The sequence below is a fragment of the Aulonocara sp. 'chitande type north' Nkhata Bay genome, linkage group LG19 (genome assembly GCF_057382095.1).
Source record: "Aulonocara sp. 'chitande type north' Nkhata Bay isolate Kocher_YH1m ecotype deep benthic linkage group LG19, A_spYH_male_GT1.1, whole genome shotgun sequence".
NCBI lineage: Eukaryota > Metazoa > Chordata > Actinopteri > Cichliformes > Cichlidae > Aulonocara > Aulonocara sp. 'chitande type north' Nkhata Bay.
The window spans coordinates 21,018,355-21,037,699 of record NC_141362.1 but is presented as its reverse complement, the minus strand read 5'-3'; the positions used below and the strand labels follow the sequence as shown (position 1 = coordinate 21,037,699).

General features: G+C 38.6%; 2 protein-coding genes across 4 annotated transcripts; one reads left to right on the top strand and one right to left on the bottom strand.

The window, feature by feature from the left end:
• Positions 1-49: 49 nt before the first annotated feature.
• LOC147306941 (ubiquitin carboxyl-terminal hydrolase 37-like) lies at positions 50-6,843 on the top strand. Of its 3 annotated transcripts, XM_086275725.1 has the most exons (17): positions 50-175; positions 272-357; positions 1,904-1,984; positions 2,183-2,238; positions 2,536-2,608; positions 2,719-2,802; positions 3,306-3,361; positions 3,603-3,662; positions 3,763-3,894; positions 3,986-4,109; positions 4,195-4,346; positions 4,452-4,551; positions 4,692-4,768; positions 4,948-5,056; positions 5,642-5,699; positions 5,869-6,026; positions 6,113-6,843. In XM_086275725.1, the coding sequence occupies exons 2-17, from the start codon at positions 322-324 to the stop codon at positions 6,116-6,118; spliced, it is 1,362 nt and encodes a 453-aa protein (XP_086131851.1). In that variant the 5' UTR covers positions 50-175; positions 272-321; the 3' UTR covers positions 6,119-6,843. The 3 variants fall into 3 exon arrangements, with proteins under 3 accessions (XP_086131851.1, XP_086131850.1, XP_086131849.1); XM_086275724.1 differs by lacking the exon at positions 6,113-6,843 and having other exon boundaries at positions 3,606-3,662; positions 5,869-6,053; XM_086275723.1 differs by lacking the exon at positions 6,113-6,843 and having other exon boundaries at positions 5,869-6,053.
• An 8-nt stretch (positions 6,844-6,851) lies between these two features.
• On the bottom strand, positions 6,852-18,822 carry LOC147306940 (MFS-type transporter SLC18B1-like). Its single transcript, XM_086275722.1, has 14 exons — positions 18,611-18,822; positions 18,252-18,412; positions 17,323-17,418; positions 17,146-17,219; positions 16,019-16,166; positions 15,689-15,845; positions 15,436-15,572; positions 15,241-15,342; positions 15,070-15,161; positions 13,662-13,757; positions 13,467-13,541; positions 13,291-13,384; positions 13,171-13,220; positions 6,852-13,042 (listed from the first exon to the last, which is right to left on the bottom strand). Exons 1-14 carry the CDS (start codon positions 18,777-18,779, stop codon positions 12,994-12,996), a joined length of 1,500 nt encoding a protein of 499 aa, XP_086131848.1. The 5' UTR covers positions 18,780-18,822; the 3' UTR covers positions 6,852-12,993.
• Between the last annotated feature and the right edge of the window lie 523 nt (positions 18,823-19,345).

Here is a 19,345-nt window from a genome sequence, read left to right as displayed (position 1 = left end):
TCCATACATCGGAAACAGCTGCTGCATCTGTAATTCTGTCCATCCCGAGGAGAGTCCACACTCTACATCAGATCCTTGGCTCACCTATAATGACGCACAGGTGCTGCACACAACTGGATCTGCAGCTTGTGAGGAAAAGCAGCACTCAGCCTACATCCTGTTTTACAAGATTAACGTAAGAAGACACAGCATCTCATCCTGAAGTGAGAGAATGGAACGCCAGCTGCAGCCTAATCCAGTCTCTCTCTTTTTTTCTTTTTTCGGTGCCCAGACACCCTTCAGTTTCATCATGTCATCCCTAACAATACAATGTAGAGTTGGATGGAGGATGAAGACAGCAGAGAGCAAAAGAAACTGGTAAGAGCAGACAGGTAGTCAGAGTTAACAAAAACTTTTAAAGCCAGTGTAGCTTCTGTTTTGAACACATTTATTGATGACAATTTTACATAAATAAGCAGTGTGTTATACTGTTATCAGATGTGGAGTCTCACTAACCACTTTAATAGTGACTTGTGTCCCAAATACTGTTTATTTGTCTTAGTTACAGATAGTGAAATAAAAATGGAAAATGATTGGTTCATAATTGTATACTCAGCTTGGTCAAGACAGTAATTCAAGAACGAGAAGCGTAGGATTTTGAATTGATACCATTGGTGCATCTACTAAAGTTCTGGGGTCAGTTTGAATATCAGTGACCTTGACCTTGAGTTCAAGTTTTCTGAAAATCTTGTGAATGCTACAACTCCGTGACGAGAAGTAAGTCTCCTAGGTCTTTAAATTTGTATATAGGTGAATCTCCTAGGAAGCTGAAGGGTTGCACTGCGGGCCATCTGTAGAGGTGTAGAGTCAACAACCTGTCTCTGAACGTGGACAAAACAAAAGAGATTGTTGACTTCAGCAGAGCACAGTGGGATCACTGCCCATTTAACATGAATGGATCCTCTGTGGAGGTCGTCAAGAGCACCAGATTTCTTGGTGTCCACCTGGCGGAGAACCTCTCCTGCTCCCTCAACACCAGCTCCATAACCAAGAAGGCCCAGCAGCGTCTCTACTTCAAGCAGAAGCTGAGGAAAGCCCATCTCCCACCATCCATTCTCACCACCTTTTACAGTGGGACTAACAAGAGCATCCTAAGTAGCTGCATCACTGTCTGGTATGGTAACTGCAGCGTATTAGATCGCAGTACCCTACAACGGATTGTGAGAGCAGCTGAGAAGATCATTGGAGTCCCTCTCCCCTCCTTATAACACCCGCTTGCTGGAGGACCCCACACAGCCTTCAAACACACTCTTCACCCTGCTGCCTTCTGGAAAGAGGTCCCAGAACATCCGGGCCTTCACTACCATACTACGGAAAAGTTTCTTCCCACAAGCCATCAGACCCCTGAACACTCGTGACTGCACTGGCACACGCACACCTTCACACACGCCACTACCAAGCACTTATCTGCAGTATCTCACACTCATACACATACATACAGACACCAAGTTACTTTTGCAGCATTTTGCACATTTCCATTGTCTTGTGTCTGTATCGTCCTGTTCTGTCTAGTTTTGCACTGTTTTGTCTTGTTTATTTTTGCAATTTATGCACACTGCACTTTATGTAGTCCTGGGTTTGTCCGTATATGTCATATATAGCACCAGGGTCTCGGAGGAACGCTGTCTCATTTCACTCTGTACAGTACCTCTGCACGTGGTTAAAATGACAATAAAAGCCACTTGACTTGACCTGTATTTTGTAGCAGTTGCTTGGAGACGAGTGCCATACAGTTCAAATGAGCATACATTCCAAAATATGCAAATTAGTCCCATACATCATAATGCTGATGTTTGCTGTTCAGGGTATGAACGTTCTATGCTGAAAGTTTATAAATATACAACCTTTGACTGCTTGTTTTCAGTTGAACTTTTGCAAAGCTGAGGAGATTTTCGCTCTGATCTCATCAAGTCCAAAGATGTTTAAACTTCTTTTTCACAGAAAGGTAAGTTTGAAGAGACTCTCAGCACATTTCTCTGAATATTTTCTTATGGTAAATAAGCATTTTTGAAACTTTTAAGGAAGCTTCTTGGATGATTTCTGTAAAAACTGAATTTTGAATCCAAATGAAGGATATTGTATTTTCTTACCATATACTTTGTTTTATGCCATTACTGATGTTGGTTTTCTTGTTTCTAAACAGAAATCGCACAAACAAAACGTGGCAGAGAAGGAAATTCCTTCTACGTCTCATCAGAGGTAAAGAAATGCGCCACTCTTTAATGCTGCTGGAGATATTTATAGCAGTGGTTGAGTTGGAGCTGTTTTATTTCCCTTTTATTGGTGTTTTGTATTTTCATCTTTTTTACTACTTCTAGTCTTGTCTATAATTTATATTGATTCAGAGATTAGCGTTTGAAAATGTAGAGTGTAAATGTACAAAATACATGATTTTGTTCCATTACAGTTATTAATTTTTATCTGCAATCTCAGCATGTACTCCTTGTTAAAAATTTCCACTTTGAAAAATAACATTTACACTTTTGTCCTCATCAGCATCCCGGATGCTTGTGTTGCTGAAAATGGTCAAAAGAAGAAGAGAAAATGGAGACACCTCTGCTGTTCCTCGGTTTGCTTTTACACAAAACATATGAAATGCACATTCTCTTTAAATTGCACTTGTTAATTTAAAGTGACTTTACTGTTTTTAATAAACTTATGTTTGTTCGTCCTCTGCAGCAAACTGACAGCGATGCAGAGGCAGAGAGCAACACTGTGAAGACACAAAAAAAGTGTCGCTGGTTTCTTTTTAAATTCTGGAAGGTATGTTTTATGGAAAGAGTCACTGTCATCAAGCATTTACTCATCACAGTTAAATGCGAAGAATTAAGAGCAATTTAGCACATCTATGTCCTCAAATTAAGTTCAAAGATGTTTAAACGTTTTTTTTTTTTCACAGAAAGGTAAGTTTGAAGAGACTTGCAGGATGTTTCTCTAAATATTTTTTATGGTAAATAAGCATTTTTGAATCTTTTAATGAAGCTTGATGGATGATTTCTGTAAAAACTGAATTTTGATCAGAACCAAATGAAGGATTTTGTATTTCATAGGACAAACTTTAAAACTCAATTTAAAGCATGAATAAATTGTTTTTATTTTATTTAAAGATATTCCTATATATCTGCTTCATGAGCTGACAGCTCACTAAAGTGATAAATAATATGAAATAATACCAAATTTTCTAACTGGACACTTTTCATGGAGAGACTCCCTTGGTATGTTTGTTTTATGCCATTACTGATGTTGCTTTTCTTGTTTCTAAACAGAAATTACACAAACAAAATGTGGCAGAGAAGGAAATTCCTTCTACGTCTCATCAGAGGTAAAGAAATGCGCCACTCTTTAATGCTGCTGGAGATATTTATAGCAGTGGTTTAGTTGGAGCTGTTTTATTTCCCTTTTATTGGCATTTTTCTTCCACCTTGTGTATTTACATCTTTTTTACTACTTTTGGACGTCCTCCAAAATGTTTCAACTTCAAAGCTCATGCATACATGCACATACACTGCTCAGAATCTTGACATCTTTCCTAATTTTGTGTTTGTGTTTTTACCTTTTTGGAGCAGTGTAGCATGCGGTGGGAAAAAAATAGAAAGTCAAACTGGGACTATAGACCGCTTCGGGTGAGTACACGTGGTGCACAAAGACCAAAGCTCACTTTGTCAAAGTGGAGAAAATGAATTATTTTACACTGATACTGTAAACGTTGCGCGTGTGTGTCAGGTTTCCAAACATCGGAAACACCTGCTACATGAACTCCTGCCTGCAGAGCCTCCTCAACATTGAGGAGTTCATAAGAGACATCAGACGTCAGGGGGTTTTGTGGAGCACAGATCCAGAAGCTCAGCTCTTAAGGTGTGCTACGTCAACCTTCTACTTTCTTCAAAAACCTGAAGAACAAAGAGATCTAACAGCAGAAATGTCTGTTTACCCTTCCTTTCTACAGAAGGCTTATTGATGTCAGGGACTGTCACGAGTCAACAGATTATGGCCTTAAAGCTCACCACCTAAGAGCTTTTAAGAAGGCATTCAGCAGTCAAGCTCCTGAATACACCGGCAGTGCACAGAAAGTGCGTCAGCTATTTGGACATTTCGTTTTTTGCTTTACCTTCTGATTTTGATGTACTGTTTTAAATCTCTCTGCTTTTCTTTCAGGACGCTCATGAATTCCTAACATTGTTCCTCAATGAGGTCAAAAGGCTCACACCTCACCTGGAGAGGAACGCAGCTCTCCTGGGCCAAAGTTATACCTGCCCAGTAGAAGAACATCACATTTTTAAAATGGAAAACATGAGGACATGCAAGAGGTAAGCCTGTCTTTCAGAAACGCAGAGCTGGTTGCAATATTTTCATATACCTCTTTTCCACGTACCTGATCTTTACTTTAACTACGTTACTCCTGAAATGTGTAGCTGCGGTCACCAATCAACACAGCAAGAGGAATTCACCAGCTTGTCTCTTGACCTTGTTCCAGAGAGGTCTATTATAAACATGTTAGAGACATACTTGAAGGTAAGATCACAAATTCCAATAGAGTTGTAGTGTCAGCGATCTTAACACACCTTTTTTGTTAGTGTTTGTGTGTATGTGTGTGTGCATATGTTGAGATTTCTTTCTACCATAAAGCCTGTTTTCTCTGTGCTGTTGTTCAGGAACAAGAAATAGAATTTCGCTGTGATTGTGGAGGGACGGCCTCAGAACTGAAGTCGTCTTTTGATACACTGCCAAGGTGAGTAAGGTCACATCAGATTTGATCGACTGACCAGGTTTCCAAACTGTGGCGCATCAAATATCAGAGTTTTTCGAGACAATATTTGAGCAGTCGTTTTCTCCCATCTTCTGTTTGTGTTTGACACTCATTCTTCTTATTTTCTACCTTGTTTGTGTTTTTTTTTTCTTTTCTGCCAGAGTCCTGATCTTGCATCTGAAGAGGTTTGGCTTTACACAAACCTACAACATTAAGAAGGTGGATGACCCCGTCAGGCTGCAGAGGGACTTGGTGGTGTCATCCAATCAGGTAAAAACAGACTGCAGAACGTCTCAGGCTACGTCCACACTAGCCCGGATAGATTTGAAAACTCCGTGTCCACACTAGCGTTTTCAGTCATTTTCAAATAATTGTGCGTCTGCATTGAAACGGCCGAAAACGCTTACGTTCCAGTCCTGCGCATGCGCAAAAGTGAGTGAGAATTACAGAATTTGAAGAAAAGCTATCCGGAGCATGTACAAACTGATATTAATCTTTTTTAGGGCTGTCAAAGTTGAGAGCAATCAAAACAACTGCTGTATAATGCACTCAGTTTATCTTTGTTTAATTGCTCACATGACTGCATCACATGACTAAAATGCGTCATCGTTTTAGAAAGTCTGCGTTTTCGAGTGTCCACACTGCGACGGGACAACTCCGTTTTGAAATGTATGCGTTTTCGAGAGCGTTTTCAAGATGCTGTGTTTTTCCTTGAGGAAAACGCCGTCTCAGTGTGGACGGGAGGTCAAAGTGGAGAGAAAACGAGTGTGGACGTAGCCTCAGCAAATCAGCTTAATTATGGCACTGATGTGAGACTTTATGAAACTAACACTCTTTGGATTTGTTCCTTCTCAGGGTGGTGGCTGTTATAGTCTTGTCAGCAGCATCAGTCATTATGGAGGCACAGAGTCAGGTAAAACAACAGACTTGTGACAAACAGAAAATGAAAACTTGCTACTTTTCAGTGAAGGACTCACACACAAAAGCTTTTGATGTTCTAAGAAGCACTAAGTCAAAATCACTGTTTGCTTGAATCAGTTGACTTCCAGAAGTTGGATTCATTTGTCTTAATGTGATTTCAGGACACTACATCTGTAGTTCTGTCCATCCTGAGGAGAGTCAGCACTCTACATCAGATCGCTGGCTCACCTATAATGACGCACAGGTGCTCCACACAACTGGATCTGCAGTTTGTGAGGAACAGCAGCAATCGGCCTACATCCTGTTTTACAAGAGAAACGTAAGAAGACACAGCATCTCATCCTGAAGTGAGAGAATTTTTAAATGTCCTGTTACCTTGTTAACCAGTTTTGTCTTCGTTCTCAGTTCTGAAACAGGAAATGGAAGGAAGGAAGGAAGTTAAGGTCATCATCATGCTGAGAAGGAAAAGCAGTCGTCCCAGCCCACCATCGCACACTGGAGGACAAGTATAGGTAAGTATTGCCCTCAGGAGGAAGGGTCCTCCCAGAGAGCCTGGTCCTCCCAAGATTTCTTCCTCCAGGAGGGAGTTTTTTCTTGCCACCGTCGCCCCACATTCACTGGTCTCATCAGCAGGGACATTTTTAACCTCCTAAGACCTGAACTTTCATGGCATGCATTTTTAATTTCTCTGTGCCATTTGGGTTGATTGGGACCTGATGAATGTAAAAACAAAGACATCAGATTCGGACTATCTTTTTTTTGTTTCTCAAAAGAATGAGATCCACATATGAGGACATTCATTTTAAATTTCGATTGAACAGTGGCAGTGTAATGTCCTCCCTCATAAGTGGATATCAGGTTTTTGAAGAGCAAAATTTTATATTTTGGTCTAGACAACCCAAAATGTTATGTCTACATATGTGGACACCAGGTCCTAGGAGGTTAAAACAAAATCTACTAGTAGTGCAGCACTACTAGAGATCGTCCTTTTCTGGACCAGTGTTTGGCTTGCTCTCTGGAAACAACAAATTAGTGCTGTCAGTGTTAACATCATTTTAGCCAATGACGTTTACGCTGACAGCACTAATTTGTTGTTATTATTAATTTATTTGTAAAATAAATAAAATTAAAAAAAACAAAGAAATGATTTAATTCTTTATTTTATTTTGTTTGATTAAAATCAAAATAACAACAAAAACAAAAATAACTAATAAAAAAATATTAAAAGTATTCAGCAGTGTTTTGTGAAATTTGTAATGAGCCTTAGTTAAGTTGATGTCACAGAAGTTTCTGAATCATTTAGATTGTTCAACAAACTGATTCACTCAGGTAAAGATGGTAAGCTGGAGCAATGGTACCCTTGGAGTTCAGTTTAAGTTTTCAGACAAATATTCCCTCGATCAGTTGCAGCTTCTGCTTTTAAATAAATGATTTAGCTGCAAATGTTTAGCTGCAGGTAGCAAAGTCCAAAAGTGACAACATTTCCACTGCAGTCTCTCCAGAAATGGCTTATAAAATGTTGACCAAATTAGACATTTATCCTTGGATCATTGACAACCCTGTAGAGTGAAAATCTTTAATTGTACCTTTTATAACATTTTAACAAGTTACTGTCTCCTGCTGCAAGTTTCCTGTTTTGGCTGAACTTCATCAGCTCAAAAAAACTCACCGTGCTGTGGTGTACTAAATGGCCTCATGTACAGGACACACTGAAGGTAGGTTTGCAATGTTTAATTAACAAAGTCAAGATCAGTTAACAACAGCTGAACTAAAGACTTTCTTTTTCTCATCGATAAAATGAGGTCCATGCCAAAGCGCTCAAATGGGACCTCCATTAATGGTGAGGGGCATAAAGGTGCTTTTTGAATGACCAGCTGGTTCACCAGCTGACACCACTGGACGCACACCATCGGCGCATATCCAAACATGCAAAAAATGCAAGATGGTGGTGCGCACAGATACAGCGGCTCTATGCTCTCCACTTACCCAATTTCACTGTGCAAGAAACTGCACAATGACAATAAAAAGCTCTAAGTCTTAAACAGTTTCCTGGCCAGTAAAATCAGGCAATTATTCGCTCCAGAGTTTTATCCTATTCCAGGTGACCAGCCATCGACTTGTAATGAGCCAGCTAAAACAATAATTTCTCAGTGGCTCTTCTGGCACCAACAAGTGGGTGTGTTCTTCCATCGTGCAAGTGTCACGACACACTGAACATGGTCTGAACATGGATTTTCCCTCGATATTTCTTTTCCACCAGTACTATGGGGTATTTGTGAATATCCATGACTGACCCGGCCAGGTGGCCAGCTGGTCTTTGGACAGGGTCACGGCAGTTTCAAGGTTCAACAAAATCCCTTTCACTGACAGACTGAAGGAAAGCTCCTCAAAAATAGAGGGTCTTCAAGCTCCTCAGTGGCAGGAAAAGGTTTCCCGGACCCAGTGTTGTATATTTGTTTCCCAAAAGATTGAAATAGTGGAGAGAAATCAGGTTCTGAAACCATCCAGAAGACAAAGTCTCCAACTGGTTTGTGGAAGTCCAGTTTCTCCAAATTAATCAGCGGGTGAAATGTCTCTTCATGGATGGTTTTGATTCTGTTGTTATTCACGAACAAAGCCCTCAAAGCAGCATATGAAAGAAAGTCATCTTTCATTGTTGTCTCCAGCGTGTTAAAAGAGAGATCGAGCTCAGTGATGAGTTTTGAAGCGGCTGCAGGGACTTCTCGAAGGTTTTGGCTCGAACAGTCGAAGGATGTTGTTCACAGTGGTGACACTGTTGACTGGTGATTGACAAGCACTGAGATACTAACATGACAAACACAAGAAACATCATGACTTATTCTCCTGAGTGCCTGCAAAACACAAACACAAAATCAAACTCAAAGCTTTTCTCTCAGGTGCTGGTGTGGCACAATCTAATGATAAAAAAGGTCATGCCCTCAGCTTTTGGAGCACAGCTGCACAAAATAACAGCTTTTGGAGCACAAAATGCATTACAGGTAAACCCAGTACCCAAACATGTTAACAAGGATAAAAAAAAATCTGAAACAAAAGCAGGTAGTGTGGTGATTTATGTTGTGAGGATGCTTTCACTCCCATCAAAGTCACCCAGTGTTGAGAACCCAAATGAGCCCAAAACCTCAAGTGGTTGCAACCAACAACGAACGTCAAGAAGTGGATACTTGCATGTAGAGCCAGAAACATGCAGAAAACCCAAAAGAGGCAAGACAGCATATCTTGGTCCCACTCAGGCAGTACGAACACCTGGAAAGAGGAGCCTACAGTTCAGACCCAAGGTCACTGGTAAGGACACCAGCCAGTTATAAGTCTAGTTTTCATTTTCATTTTAGTTAGTGTTATGGCCTTTCTAATATAAGGGTGATCCACCCCTGTCTGACCCCAAGCAGCACATCACACAACCAGTACAATTTTGATGGTGATTTTTTTTCACAGTGATTGAATTCTAACAAAGGAAAGGAGCGAACTATAGCTTCGGGGTGGACCCCAAAACAACAAACAAAAGGGACCGTATCTAAAGGATATACAAAACTTATTTATGAAAAGAATAAAACCAAATGACAATGTCTTATCTCCCTAACTAAGAAAAACATGAGAAAAGGGTAATCAAATAAAAAGGCAGTCCACCCCTACATGCTCCTGTATAAAGAAACAGGTAACACAAAGCCTGCCAGTCGAGGTCCATGGCGGTGTCATCTTATATGTTGTCTCCAGGTCATTAGCCAATCTGTATGGGCCGTCCCATGGATGCACCAATCACGGAAAGGCACCTGCACACTCAGATTTACATATGAGACAACATTATGACAACAGTCGTAACATTAACTAAAAATGTTTTTCACCATCTCGTTTTAACTTCTGGTTAACTAAAACTAAATGGACCTTGGAAATAATCACATCTTAATAGAGTGAACCATAGACTGTATAAAAGATAGGACCATTGCAACTTTACTGCAGCACTTCACCCTTTCGCATAGTCCCAGCTCTTCTCTGTCATGTTTTATGGTGCTGCAAATGTCTTCAGTTGGTGAAAGGTCTGGGCTGCTGGTGTCTTGTTGTGCTTGCTATGCATCCCTGACTCATTTCTTCTTTCTGCATCAAGTAAGGAATGTAGTGAAAGTTCCCAAGAGGTTAAAAACACCACTGAAAAAATGCTATCAGACCTGAGTTGGGACACTTGGATTATGGAGCTTCTGGACCAAGAGAGTGGATGGGAGCATGTGTTTAACAAGTAAGAGTATAATGTCCCCAAAATGTCCCTAACTAAGAAAAACATGAGAAAAGGGTAATCAAATAAAAAGGCAGTCCACCCCTACATGCTCCTGTATAAAGAAACAGGTAACACAAAGCCTGCTGGTTGAGGTCTATGGCGGTGTCATCTTATATGTTGTCTCCAGGTCAAGGAGACAACATATAACATGGATAGACAGACAGATTTCAAAATAGCCAGCTGGAATTTTAAGGGGTTGAATAACGGGATTAAGAGGAAGAAAATATTAACATATCTAAAGTTATCAAGAGTTGATATAGCCTTTATTCAAGAAATGCACATGTGTAAGTCAGAAGCCTTAAAACTTAAATGTTCCTGGGTAGGTAAAGTCTTTTCCAGTCCTGGAACTGGTAAAAGTAGAGGAGTGTCGGTTCTGATTCATAAAGCAGTTAGCTTTACTGAAACAAAAGTAATAACAGATAAGGAAGGTAGATTTATATTGGTTTATGGACAACTACTAGACACACCAATAATTTCATGTAATATCTATGCACCTAATGCAGACATACTCGCCTTTTTTCAAAACCTGTCACAGTATCTTTTGGAATTAGAAGGTGCACAAATAGTGGTAGGAGGAGATTTTAATCAAATACTGGATCAAGACCTAGATAGATCACTTCCTAGGAGAGGCACAGAGAGTAAATCTGTAGTTGCCATAAGGCAGATGACCTCAGATTTAGGTCTGAATGATATTTGGCGGACAATGCATCCAGAAGGCAGGGAATATTCCTTTTACTCTCCGCCTCATAATGTTTATACTAGAATCGACTACTTTCTTATTTCTGAAGCCTTAGTGAGTAACTCTATAGATTCAAGTATTGGTAATATAGTATTCTCGGACCATGTGCCAATTTTTCTATGTCTTGGAAATATTTGACAGATTCCTCAAAGCCGCAGATGGCATTTAAATGTGTCCTTAATTAAAGACTCTGGGTTTATTAAATTGATAAGAGATGAAATACAATTTTACAAACAGACAAATAATCGAGAGGACACTACATTGGCTACTTGGTGGGATGCTATGAAGGCATACTTAAGGGGGAGGACAATTTCTTACGCTTCCTTTAAAAAGAAGGCAGCTAACAAGAATATCATTACGTTAGAAGCCAAATTAAAGGCACTTGAGGCAGTACATTCCCATACAGAAGACGGAGTTACGTTGAATAAAATTGTTAAAGTTAAATATAAGTTGAATGTACTGTACAACAGAAAGGCAGAATACGCTTTATTTCGCATTAATCAAGCATATTGGGAAATGGGAGAAAAGCCGAGTCGTTTAATGAATGCAAAAAGTTATGAAGATTTTAACTGCGCCACGTACAACATGAGCCAAGTCCTTTCAGCACTGTGCAGCATGTATGCTATGAACAGAAACACAGATGGACTCCTGGCAATTGTAATAAAATATTACTGCAGTGTCAATTCTTGATGTTTTTTCTTATACTTTTAGGTGGGTTCAGTCCTGTTGGTTATCTTCTAAAAGGTGCTTCGTTTTTTAGGCTACAGACGGCAAGATTTTGTAATGTTTCCAATTAATTTTAATGTTGCTAAGATACGCAAGGATTGCAGTGGTGTCTGCTCTCTAAAATTGCTGCTACAAGAATTAAATAATGTCCTTTTTTCCTTGTCAGACTCTTCAGGGATCCACGTGGAAACAGATTCTGCCCCTGTTCAGCAAGTAGTAAGCATCCAGTGTAATTTAAAGCTCAGCCGCAGCCTTATTTCACACTTATTCAACTGTCCTACCTTTCTGTTCCATTCATAGGTTGTTTCTCTTTATGTCTCTGATGAATTGACCATTCACCGTGGTGCTGCTGTGATATTATTATTACTGTGATATATTTTTAGTACTGAAAAGTTAAAAAGCTGAATTGGGAAAAACAAAATTATTGTAATTATGTAAAGTTGATGAGCATATTTTTTGTAATTTAGTTTTTTTGAATAACTTATCCATGTAAGAAAACTTATGTCATATTGTAATTCTACTTGAATACCCTGTAAGAGAGCTAGAATTTATATATATATTCATTTCTCTACAACAAAAACAAAAACAATTAATTTATAGTTTTATTTCCATTTTTTATTCATAATCAGTCTTTGCAGTCCCTTAAATTGTCAGTGAGTGAAAAAAAATCTCAATATCAGTGTTAAATAAATCTATAATGCAGGCAGAAAAGAAGGCAAAACATTCAACATTTCTAACTGCAGTGAAATCTGCAATAAATTCCCTGTTTGAAGAATTAGTACAGTATGAAAGGTTCATTATGAGCAAAGATATCCTTATATCACATGGTTTTCTTCACATTTCTATGAATGAGGTAATCAGATGTTGATATTGGTTGATATTATGTTGATGTAGAAATCCTATGAATATCTCTACAAAAGGCACAATTGTGGTCGGCAATAGTTTGTGATTATTAGGTAAATTGCACTGTTTTAGTATAGTAAATAAAGTCATACTCACACACCCATATGAAACACTTACATTCAGATGCACCACCTTAAATCAGTACACTTGCACTGCTTTACAATTAAACCACTGTTTATAAAACTCACTCTTACTAACCAAGTGGCTGGTGTCATTGTGTGTGAGTCATCGTGGCAATGTTGAAGAAACTATTATCAGGCAGTTTTAAATACTTTGGCAGGAGTCTGTGTCTGTGGATTCCTACCTGCACAGGGCTCTAACTTAGATCACGATCAAGCTGGGTTCGTGTAGTGAACTTCTGGTTTCATTTTTAATATCCGTGTTGCTCCCCAAATTATTTTTGGACCCACTCCATTTTACATTACACAGTGTTACTGCATTGATAAGAAGCAGGCTATAGAGTTATAAATACCTGCAAAAGTACTTAAAATACCTGTTTGGTAGTTCCTACTACAACGCATGCCCTAGAACCACATATAAATAACCAAAGGACTCACAACATTAATACAATATCAGCCTGATAACAAAAAATGGCTGATAAGATGTTTAACTTGGAGCTGGAGCACAGGATCATAGGAGAGGGGTTCTTTCATCTGCTTGTTGGCTGTTTTCTTGGACCCTTAAATTTAAACGTTAAAAAAAGAGTTACCATGTTTTTGTTGCTGCAGACAGCACAAAGGTTAAAAAAAGTTTTCTATGTGGTTGAAATGACAAATATTATTATGTTAACTTAAAGTTTAGGCCTACCTTTGTCGTTTTGTCCGTTGACAGACAGAGTACATGAAGATGAGAAATGCCTGAGGACAGAGTGATCATTAACATTGTATTGACATAAAATATCTAAACGCTGCAGTCACTGATACTTACACCCAAAAATGCCAACGCTCCTTGAACTGTAGCAGCCCATTCAAAGCTGAGATGTTGAACAATAATTCCTCCCACAATGGGGCCATAAAACATCCTTAAAAACGAGCACAAAATTAGAACCAACATCAAGGCGCTAAAAAGAAAAATGCCGGGAAACAAATATATTAGGGACTCACCCAGTGCACCACACTGCACCAAATAACCCAGACACCATTCCAAGTGTACTTAGCCCCTCTTCAAATCCTATTTCACTATGAGGAAAAACAAAATTTGCAGAACATTTGTTTCATCCATCCGTATTTATGAAAAGAAGAAAAACCCCAAAACAATATACAGCTCATGAATGTTGAGCATTATGTGAAGCAACTCACTATGCACATGTGATGATCTCAGGGAACGTGGGGATTGCACTCATACCCAGAGAAAACCCAATTAGACCAAGCATGACGACCAGCAACCACAGGTGACTAAATCAAAACAGAAATACAGAAAAAGATACAGAAGTTAGACTTTTTAAGGCAAAGAGATGAAATAGTGTATAAGCTGTCAATATGTCCCACTGAATACCTCCCTAGTAGTGGTATAAAGTTTAAATATCTGGGCTTAATCATCGAAAGGAACACAGTGCACAAGAGAGGCGAAGAAAAGAATGCAGTCAGGAGGGAGTGGGTGGAGATGAGTTTCAGGGGTGATTTGTGACAGAAATAGTGAAAGGAATAGTGGATAAACTGGACAAAGGATGTTAAAAATAAAGCTGCCAGGCAGGAGGAAAGGAAGAAAACCACTGAAGAGGTTCATGGGTGTACTGCAGGAGGACTGGTGTGACAGAGGAAGATGTTACGGATAGGCTGAAATGGAAGCAGACGATTTGCTGTGGTGAACCCTAAAAGAAGCAGCCAAAAGAAGAAGAAAAAAAGAAGAAATGGTGTAAGATACTATGAAGTCTTATGAACATATGACTGCAAAGTAAAGATTTACATTGGGATTTGACGTTTAACCACACTGAAGGGCATGAATGTCATGGCAATTTAGGGCTTTTAACTATCTTTTTCCAGGGCAGAATGATGGTACAGTATAGATATTTATATCTATAGATATATATAGTATAGATATATATTTATGACTTTGAAAAAATATAAATTGGGTGTACACGTTTGGATTTATTTAGGTTTTTTCCTCATTTACACAGAGCCAATTATGTACATATGCTATTTTAATAAGTGTGCCTCCAAATTCATTCATTAATTCAAATCAACAGCTGTATCGTTGAAACTTGGACACAATTGTGTGTTCCAGCAGGACAATGATGCTAAACTGGTTTTGGAATAGATAAAGAAGCTAACATTAAGCTTTTTTAAAGCCCTAAGCTCAACCCTATTGAACATTTGTTGACTACAACTGAAAGCCAGATCCATACCAGGAAACCAACCAGTTCAACGCTATAAACTGGTCAAGAATGCAACTAAAATGATCCCAGAAGCATGTTGATGGCAACCAGAAGTGTCTGGTTGAGGATATTTAACCACATATTATTGCTGGCCATTACAAAGAGTGCAGGTTTAAAACACCTTCAAATGGTAAGATCACATTTTTATTCAGAGTGGGACTGTTTCCTGGCAGGTGCGACTGTTTACATTACTGTAAAAATGAGATTGGGAAAATCTACTCCAATCTCTCCTCTGATATGACTCTTGGCTCAGAATGGGATACACATCTTTCTTAAAATGTCCATCATTTTTAAATACAGAAGTGTTAGTTTTACCTGAATCCCACACTAACCTCTGGATGTGAAGAAAAGGGGCGGGACCAAGAAGACAGAAGCCAATTGTAGCAGCGATTCCACCTGTCACCAAGACCGCCATCCTAGTGGCCTGGTGCACAAGATCAAATTTAATTTCAAAATCAACATATTCATTTATATTTTATCATTTTGATTGCTTGGATACATACAGGATATTTATCTGTGAAATACCCAATCAGCGGTGATGCCAGACAATATGGTAAAGATAAACCAAGCATTATTAGTCCCACGTAGCCATTTGAGAGACCGAACTAAGGATGATGGATAGGAAAAAAAGTTGTTCATGCAATCCACATAAAATTCTACCAAACGTAAGCTAATTTGATTATAAAGGATATCATTACCCTGTTAATAGCAAACAGTGACAAAGTGGCATCCAAAAAGCCCAGACCTGCACTCAGAGTGAATACCACGTAGCAAACCAGGATTGTTTTCACGTGGGTGAGTAGTCGAAAGAATGAATCCTTCGATGGGACTGCCTCTGAGAGGAGGGAAGCACAAAATACGGCTCAGTTATAATGTGAGAAAAATGAAAAAACACAAAATGGCAATTTTCAAATGGACAAATAATACACCCAAATCTTATGTTTTACATACCAATGGACGGCAGGACGTAAATGTTGAAAGGAACCATAATCAACAGCAAGCATCCAAGACTTAAAAAAGGGACTTCGTAACCAAAAGACTGGTAGAGCCACCCTCCCAGTGGTGGTCCCAGGATAAGGCCGAGTCCTGTGAAAATCTCCAAACTACCCTAAAACAGTAGTGACCCAGATTACTATGCTGTGGGAATTTCTTACATCATAGCCAAGAGCCAGTTGTTTTGTGAGAGATACATAACAACTTAAACCTATAACGGTCGTTCTGTTTTCTCGTAATTCTAATGTCTAAACAGCCTGCCAGTCTGACAAGTTTGTCCACCCTCACCAGAACAGTTGCCACATTGTTTGGGAATATTTTTGCAGTCATGGCGAAAGCAGATGTCATAGCAGCTCCAAAGCCGACAGCATCAAGCGACCTCACAATAAAGCACAGACTGATGAATATAGGTCCTGCAGGAGCCCGATCAAGAAATCTGCAAAGAAGACAAGAGCCAGCCAAGATTAAAGGAAATGCAGATGAAATAAAGAAGCTCAGAGGAACTGCGTGTGATCTGAAACAAAGGTGATTGTGCCATGGTCTCTGGGTCTTAAACTCGTAGTTTTTAGTTTTTCACTTTACGGTTTTTCTCATTTTGTATTTTGGGCTATATTTGGATTAGGGTTCTGTATTCTTGCTATTTTTACTGTATTCTAGCTTTCTAGTCACATTGTTATTTTCTTTGTTTTTGTTTTTGTCCTATTTATTTCCTGATGTTCCTTATATTGTTATTATATGCCCTTGGTTCTTAGCTTAATCCACTTTTGATTCCGTTCCTCCGATCTTATTTCTGTATTTGTTTTTATTTTCTCCCGATTCAGTTATATCTCTTTCCTTGTTTTATTTTGGTGATTATTGTTGGTGATTGGTGATTAAATCTCTCTTTCCACCTGTTACTTCTCCCCTTGCTATCTTATGTCATTATCTTTCCCCTTGAACTTTGTTATATTGTCACAGTTTGTCTTAGTTTGTTATGCCTTGCTTCCTGAGTCTTAGATTTGGGTCCACAATCTGCCTGCTTGAGAGCTGCTATACTGGATTATAACTGTGTACTTTAATTATCGGTGAATTCCTGGACTCCTTCTTAAGCGGCGTGGCACAGTAGTTTTTAGAAAATTTGCCTACACAAGTTTGGATCTATTTTCTCCTGTGGATTAATAAAAACTTGTTACAGTGATGAATATTTACAGCAGCCCAACATGTATATGGGGATAACACTAAATACACAACTCTGTACTAAAACATTGTGGCTAATGTGTTTTCATTCTGTTCATTCAGCACAAAAAATATTGTTTGTTACATTAATAAACATCTGTGAGAAATAATAACGAGAAAATGTTTTTTCCAGCTTCATCTTTGTCATAGTTATTATTTTTAGCATAATATTATCATAATACGAAACACAGATCACTTACCCAAATATAATAGTGCAGCACGAAGATACAAAAAGTCCTGCAATAAGCATGAACTTTGCACCAATCTGGACAATCTGATACACAAAGAATGGGTCAGCTGCACTGTTACAGACTCTCTGGTTACACCTGTGCTCCAAATTGCCATGCATATGGCATGAAATCAAACACTATACTTACATATTTTCCCAGTACCAATGAACCAATTAGATTGGAGACAGCATAACACCCAAATATGAGGCCAACTACAGTCTGACTGGCTCCTTTCTTCACTGCCTAAATATCAAAACAGGACAACAGATAAAATTAGGGGATTTACATAACAGCAACAAAAACAACAAGGATAATGAAAAGTGAATCTCAAAAATAACGTATAAACTATAAATATATGAATAACCCTGACATGAAATTCAACTTTTTTTTTAAACAATCGAGCGTTTATTGAACCTCCTGACAAATTAAATACGTAACATATTTGAGTTTAAATTTTTATTACATTTGCTACATCTGGTATTTTTATTTATTTAATGCATTTAATTTATTGCTTAAAACTGTATTGTGTAATTTATTTTAGATTTTTTGAGGAGGAAAAGAAAAGAAATCACACTGATGATGTATCAAATGTCCCCCCGCACATGTATCAAATATGATAAAGTAGGCATTATGATGTTAAGGTGACAAATGTCTTTTTAACTAGCCAGCTTGTTGTGCCACTCTTCAGACATTTGCATTTCTAGCTCCTGACAGACCTTAAGTTGAACGGCTGATTACAAAAGAGCCAGTCTTCACTGGCCTTCAGGGAGGATGTCTGTTGGTAGCGCATGACTACTCATTCATTCCCTTCAGAAGACATTACTGAGTTCTTAAGGTAAACAATAGCATAATCTGTGAACTGTACAACTACATGGGAGCACAAATACGTTTCCTACTGCAAGAAAAGATTTGTTTGCAGATATATGACTTGCATGTATGAGAGAACGTGTTTTATTTCTTCAGTCAAAAGCTGCATTCATAAGCTAAGTTTTAAAACTTTTAATATCTTGAACCTTTAACCTCTTGTGCTGTAACATGTGATTTGTACCCTATGATGCTGGCTTCCTTGAGCTTACCTCGGTGGGAAAAAATGGGCCCAATATTGAGTAGCAAATCATAGAGCCAAAGTTGACAGACGCCATTGATATTAAGGTGAGAATCTCTTTCCTTGTGAACCTCTGAGGAGGATCTGTTGATTCAGCTGTGGTGTTGTTATCTGTGTTGTTATCTGACATCTCTGAAGAGAAAACGGGAGGAGAAACATAAATAATGCGATTAGGCCATGCTGAGTTGAAAGAACATAAAGTTCGTGGTTAAAATTATCGCAGTGGTAAGGGAATAAAGTCAAGAGAAGTCAGCTATATTGAGCTGAGTGACTGCCAACAGTTTTATTTTATTGATTAATTTTTTTACACAGCGTACAAAGGTCACAAACCTGTCGTCGGAAGATCGGGATTCTGGTCCATTTTTAACATCCGGTGGCTGAGAAATGCAGACGATGACAGAACAAGTGAAAAAGCATAGGGTAAATCCTGAAAGCACCAGCCGCGAAGTAAATGCCTCTGACAGCCTCCTCCGCTACAAGCGACTAGAGTCATGTGCATGGTCTACCCGGAGCATTTCCAGACTTCTTCTTCTTCTTAGTAATAACTTAGTCCCATCCCATCACTGCCCTCCGCAGTTTGACATATTAAACTGCTATTTTATTGGAAACTCGAATTGTAATAGTCGTCGCACAATTAAAGTAGAAACTCAATGAATGTTTTTTTATGATGGCCAAACAAAGTTTTAACAAAAAATGAAAAAAAATCTATAAATGTAGTTTAAATATATACAAACAAACCTTTATGTTAAGCATCACTTAGGTTTATGCTAAAATCTCCGACTACAGTTGATCTCTGATGCTAATACTGATGAATCTGACAGCAAATTGCTTGTACCTTTTAACATTTTTAAAGACCCCTTTAAAACATAAATATGCGTACTTTTTTAATGCAAACTGTAGCTTAATGCTATTGCCTACAACAATGACTATAACCACAACTATAATGTATTTTAAAGGTAAGTTGTGTTTTTGTTTTAGGCTAGATCCCTATTTAGTTAATTTGATGGAGCTTATCAAAGCACAACATGGAGGTTACTCCTTGGCCTCTCAGCAAGAACATCCTGG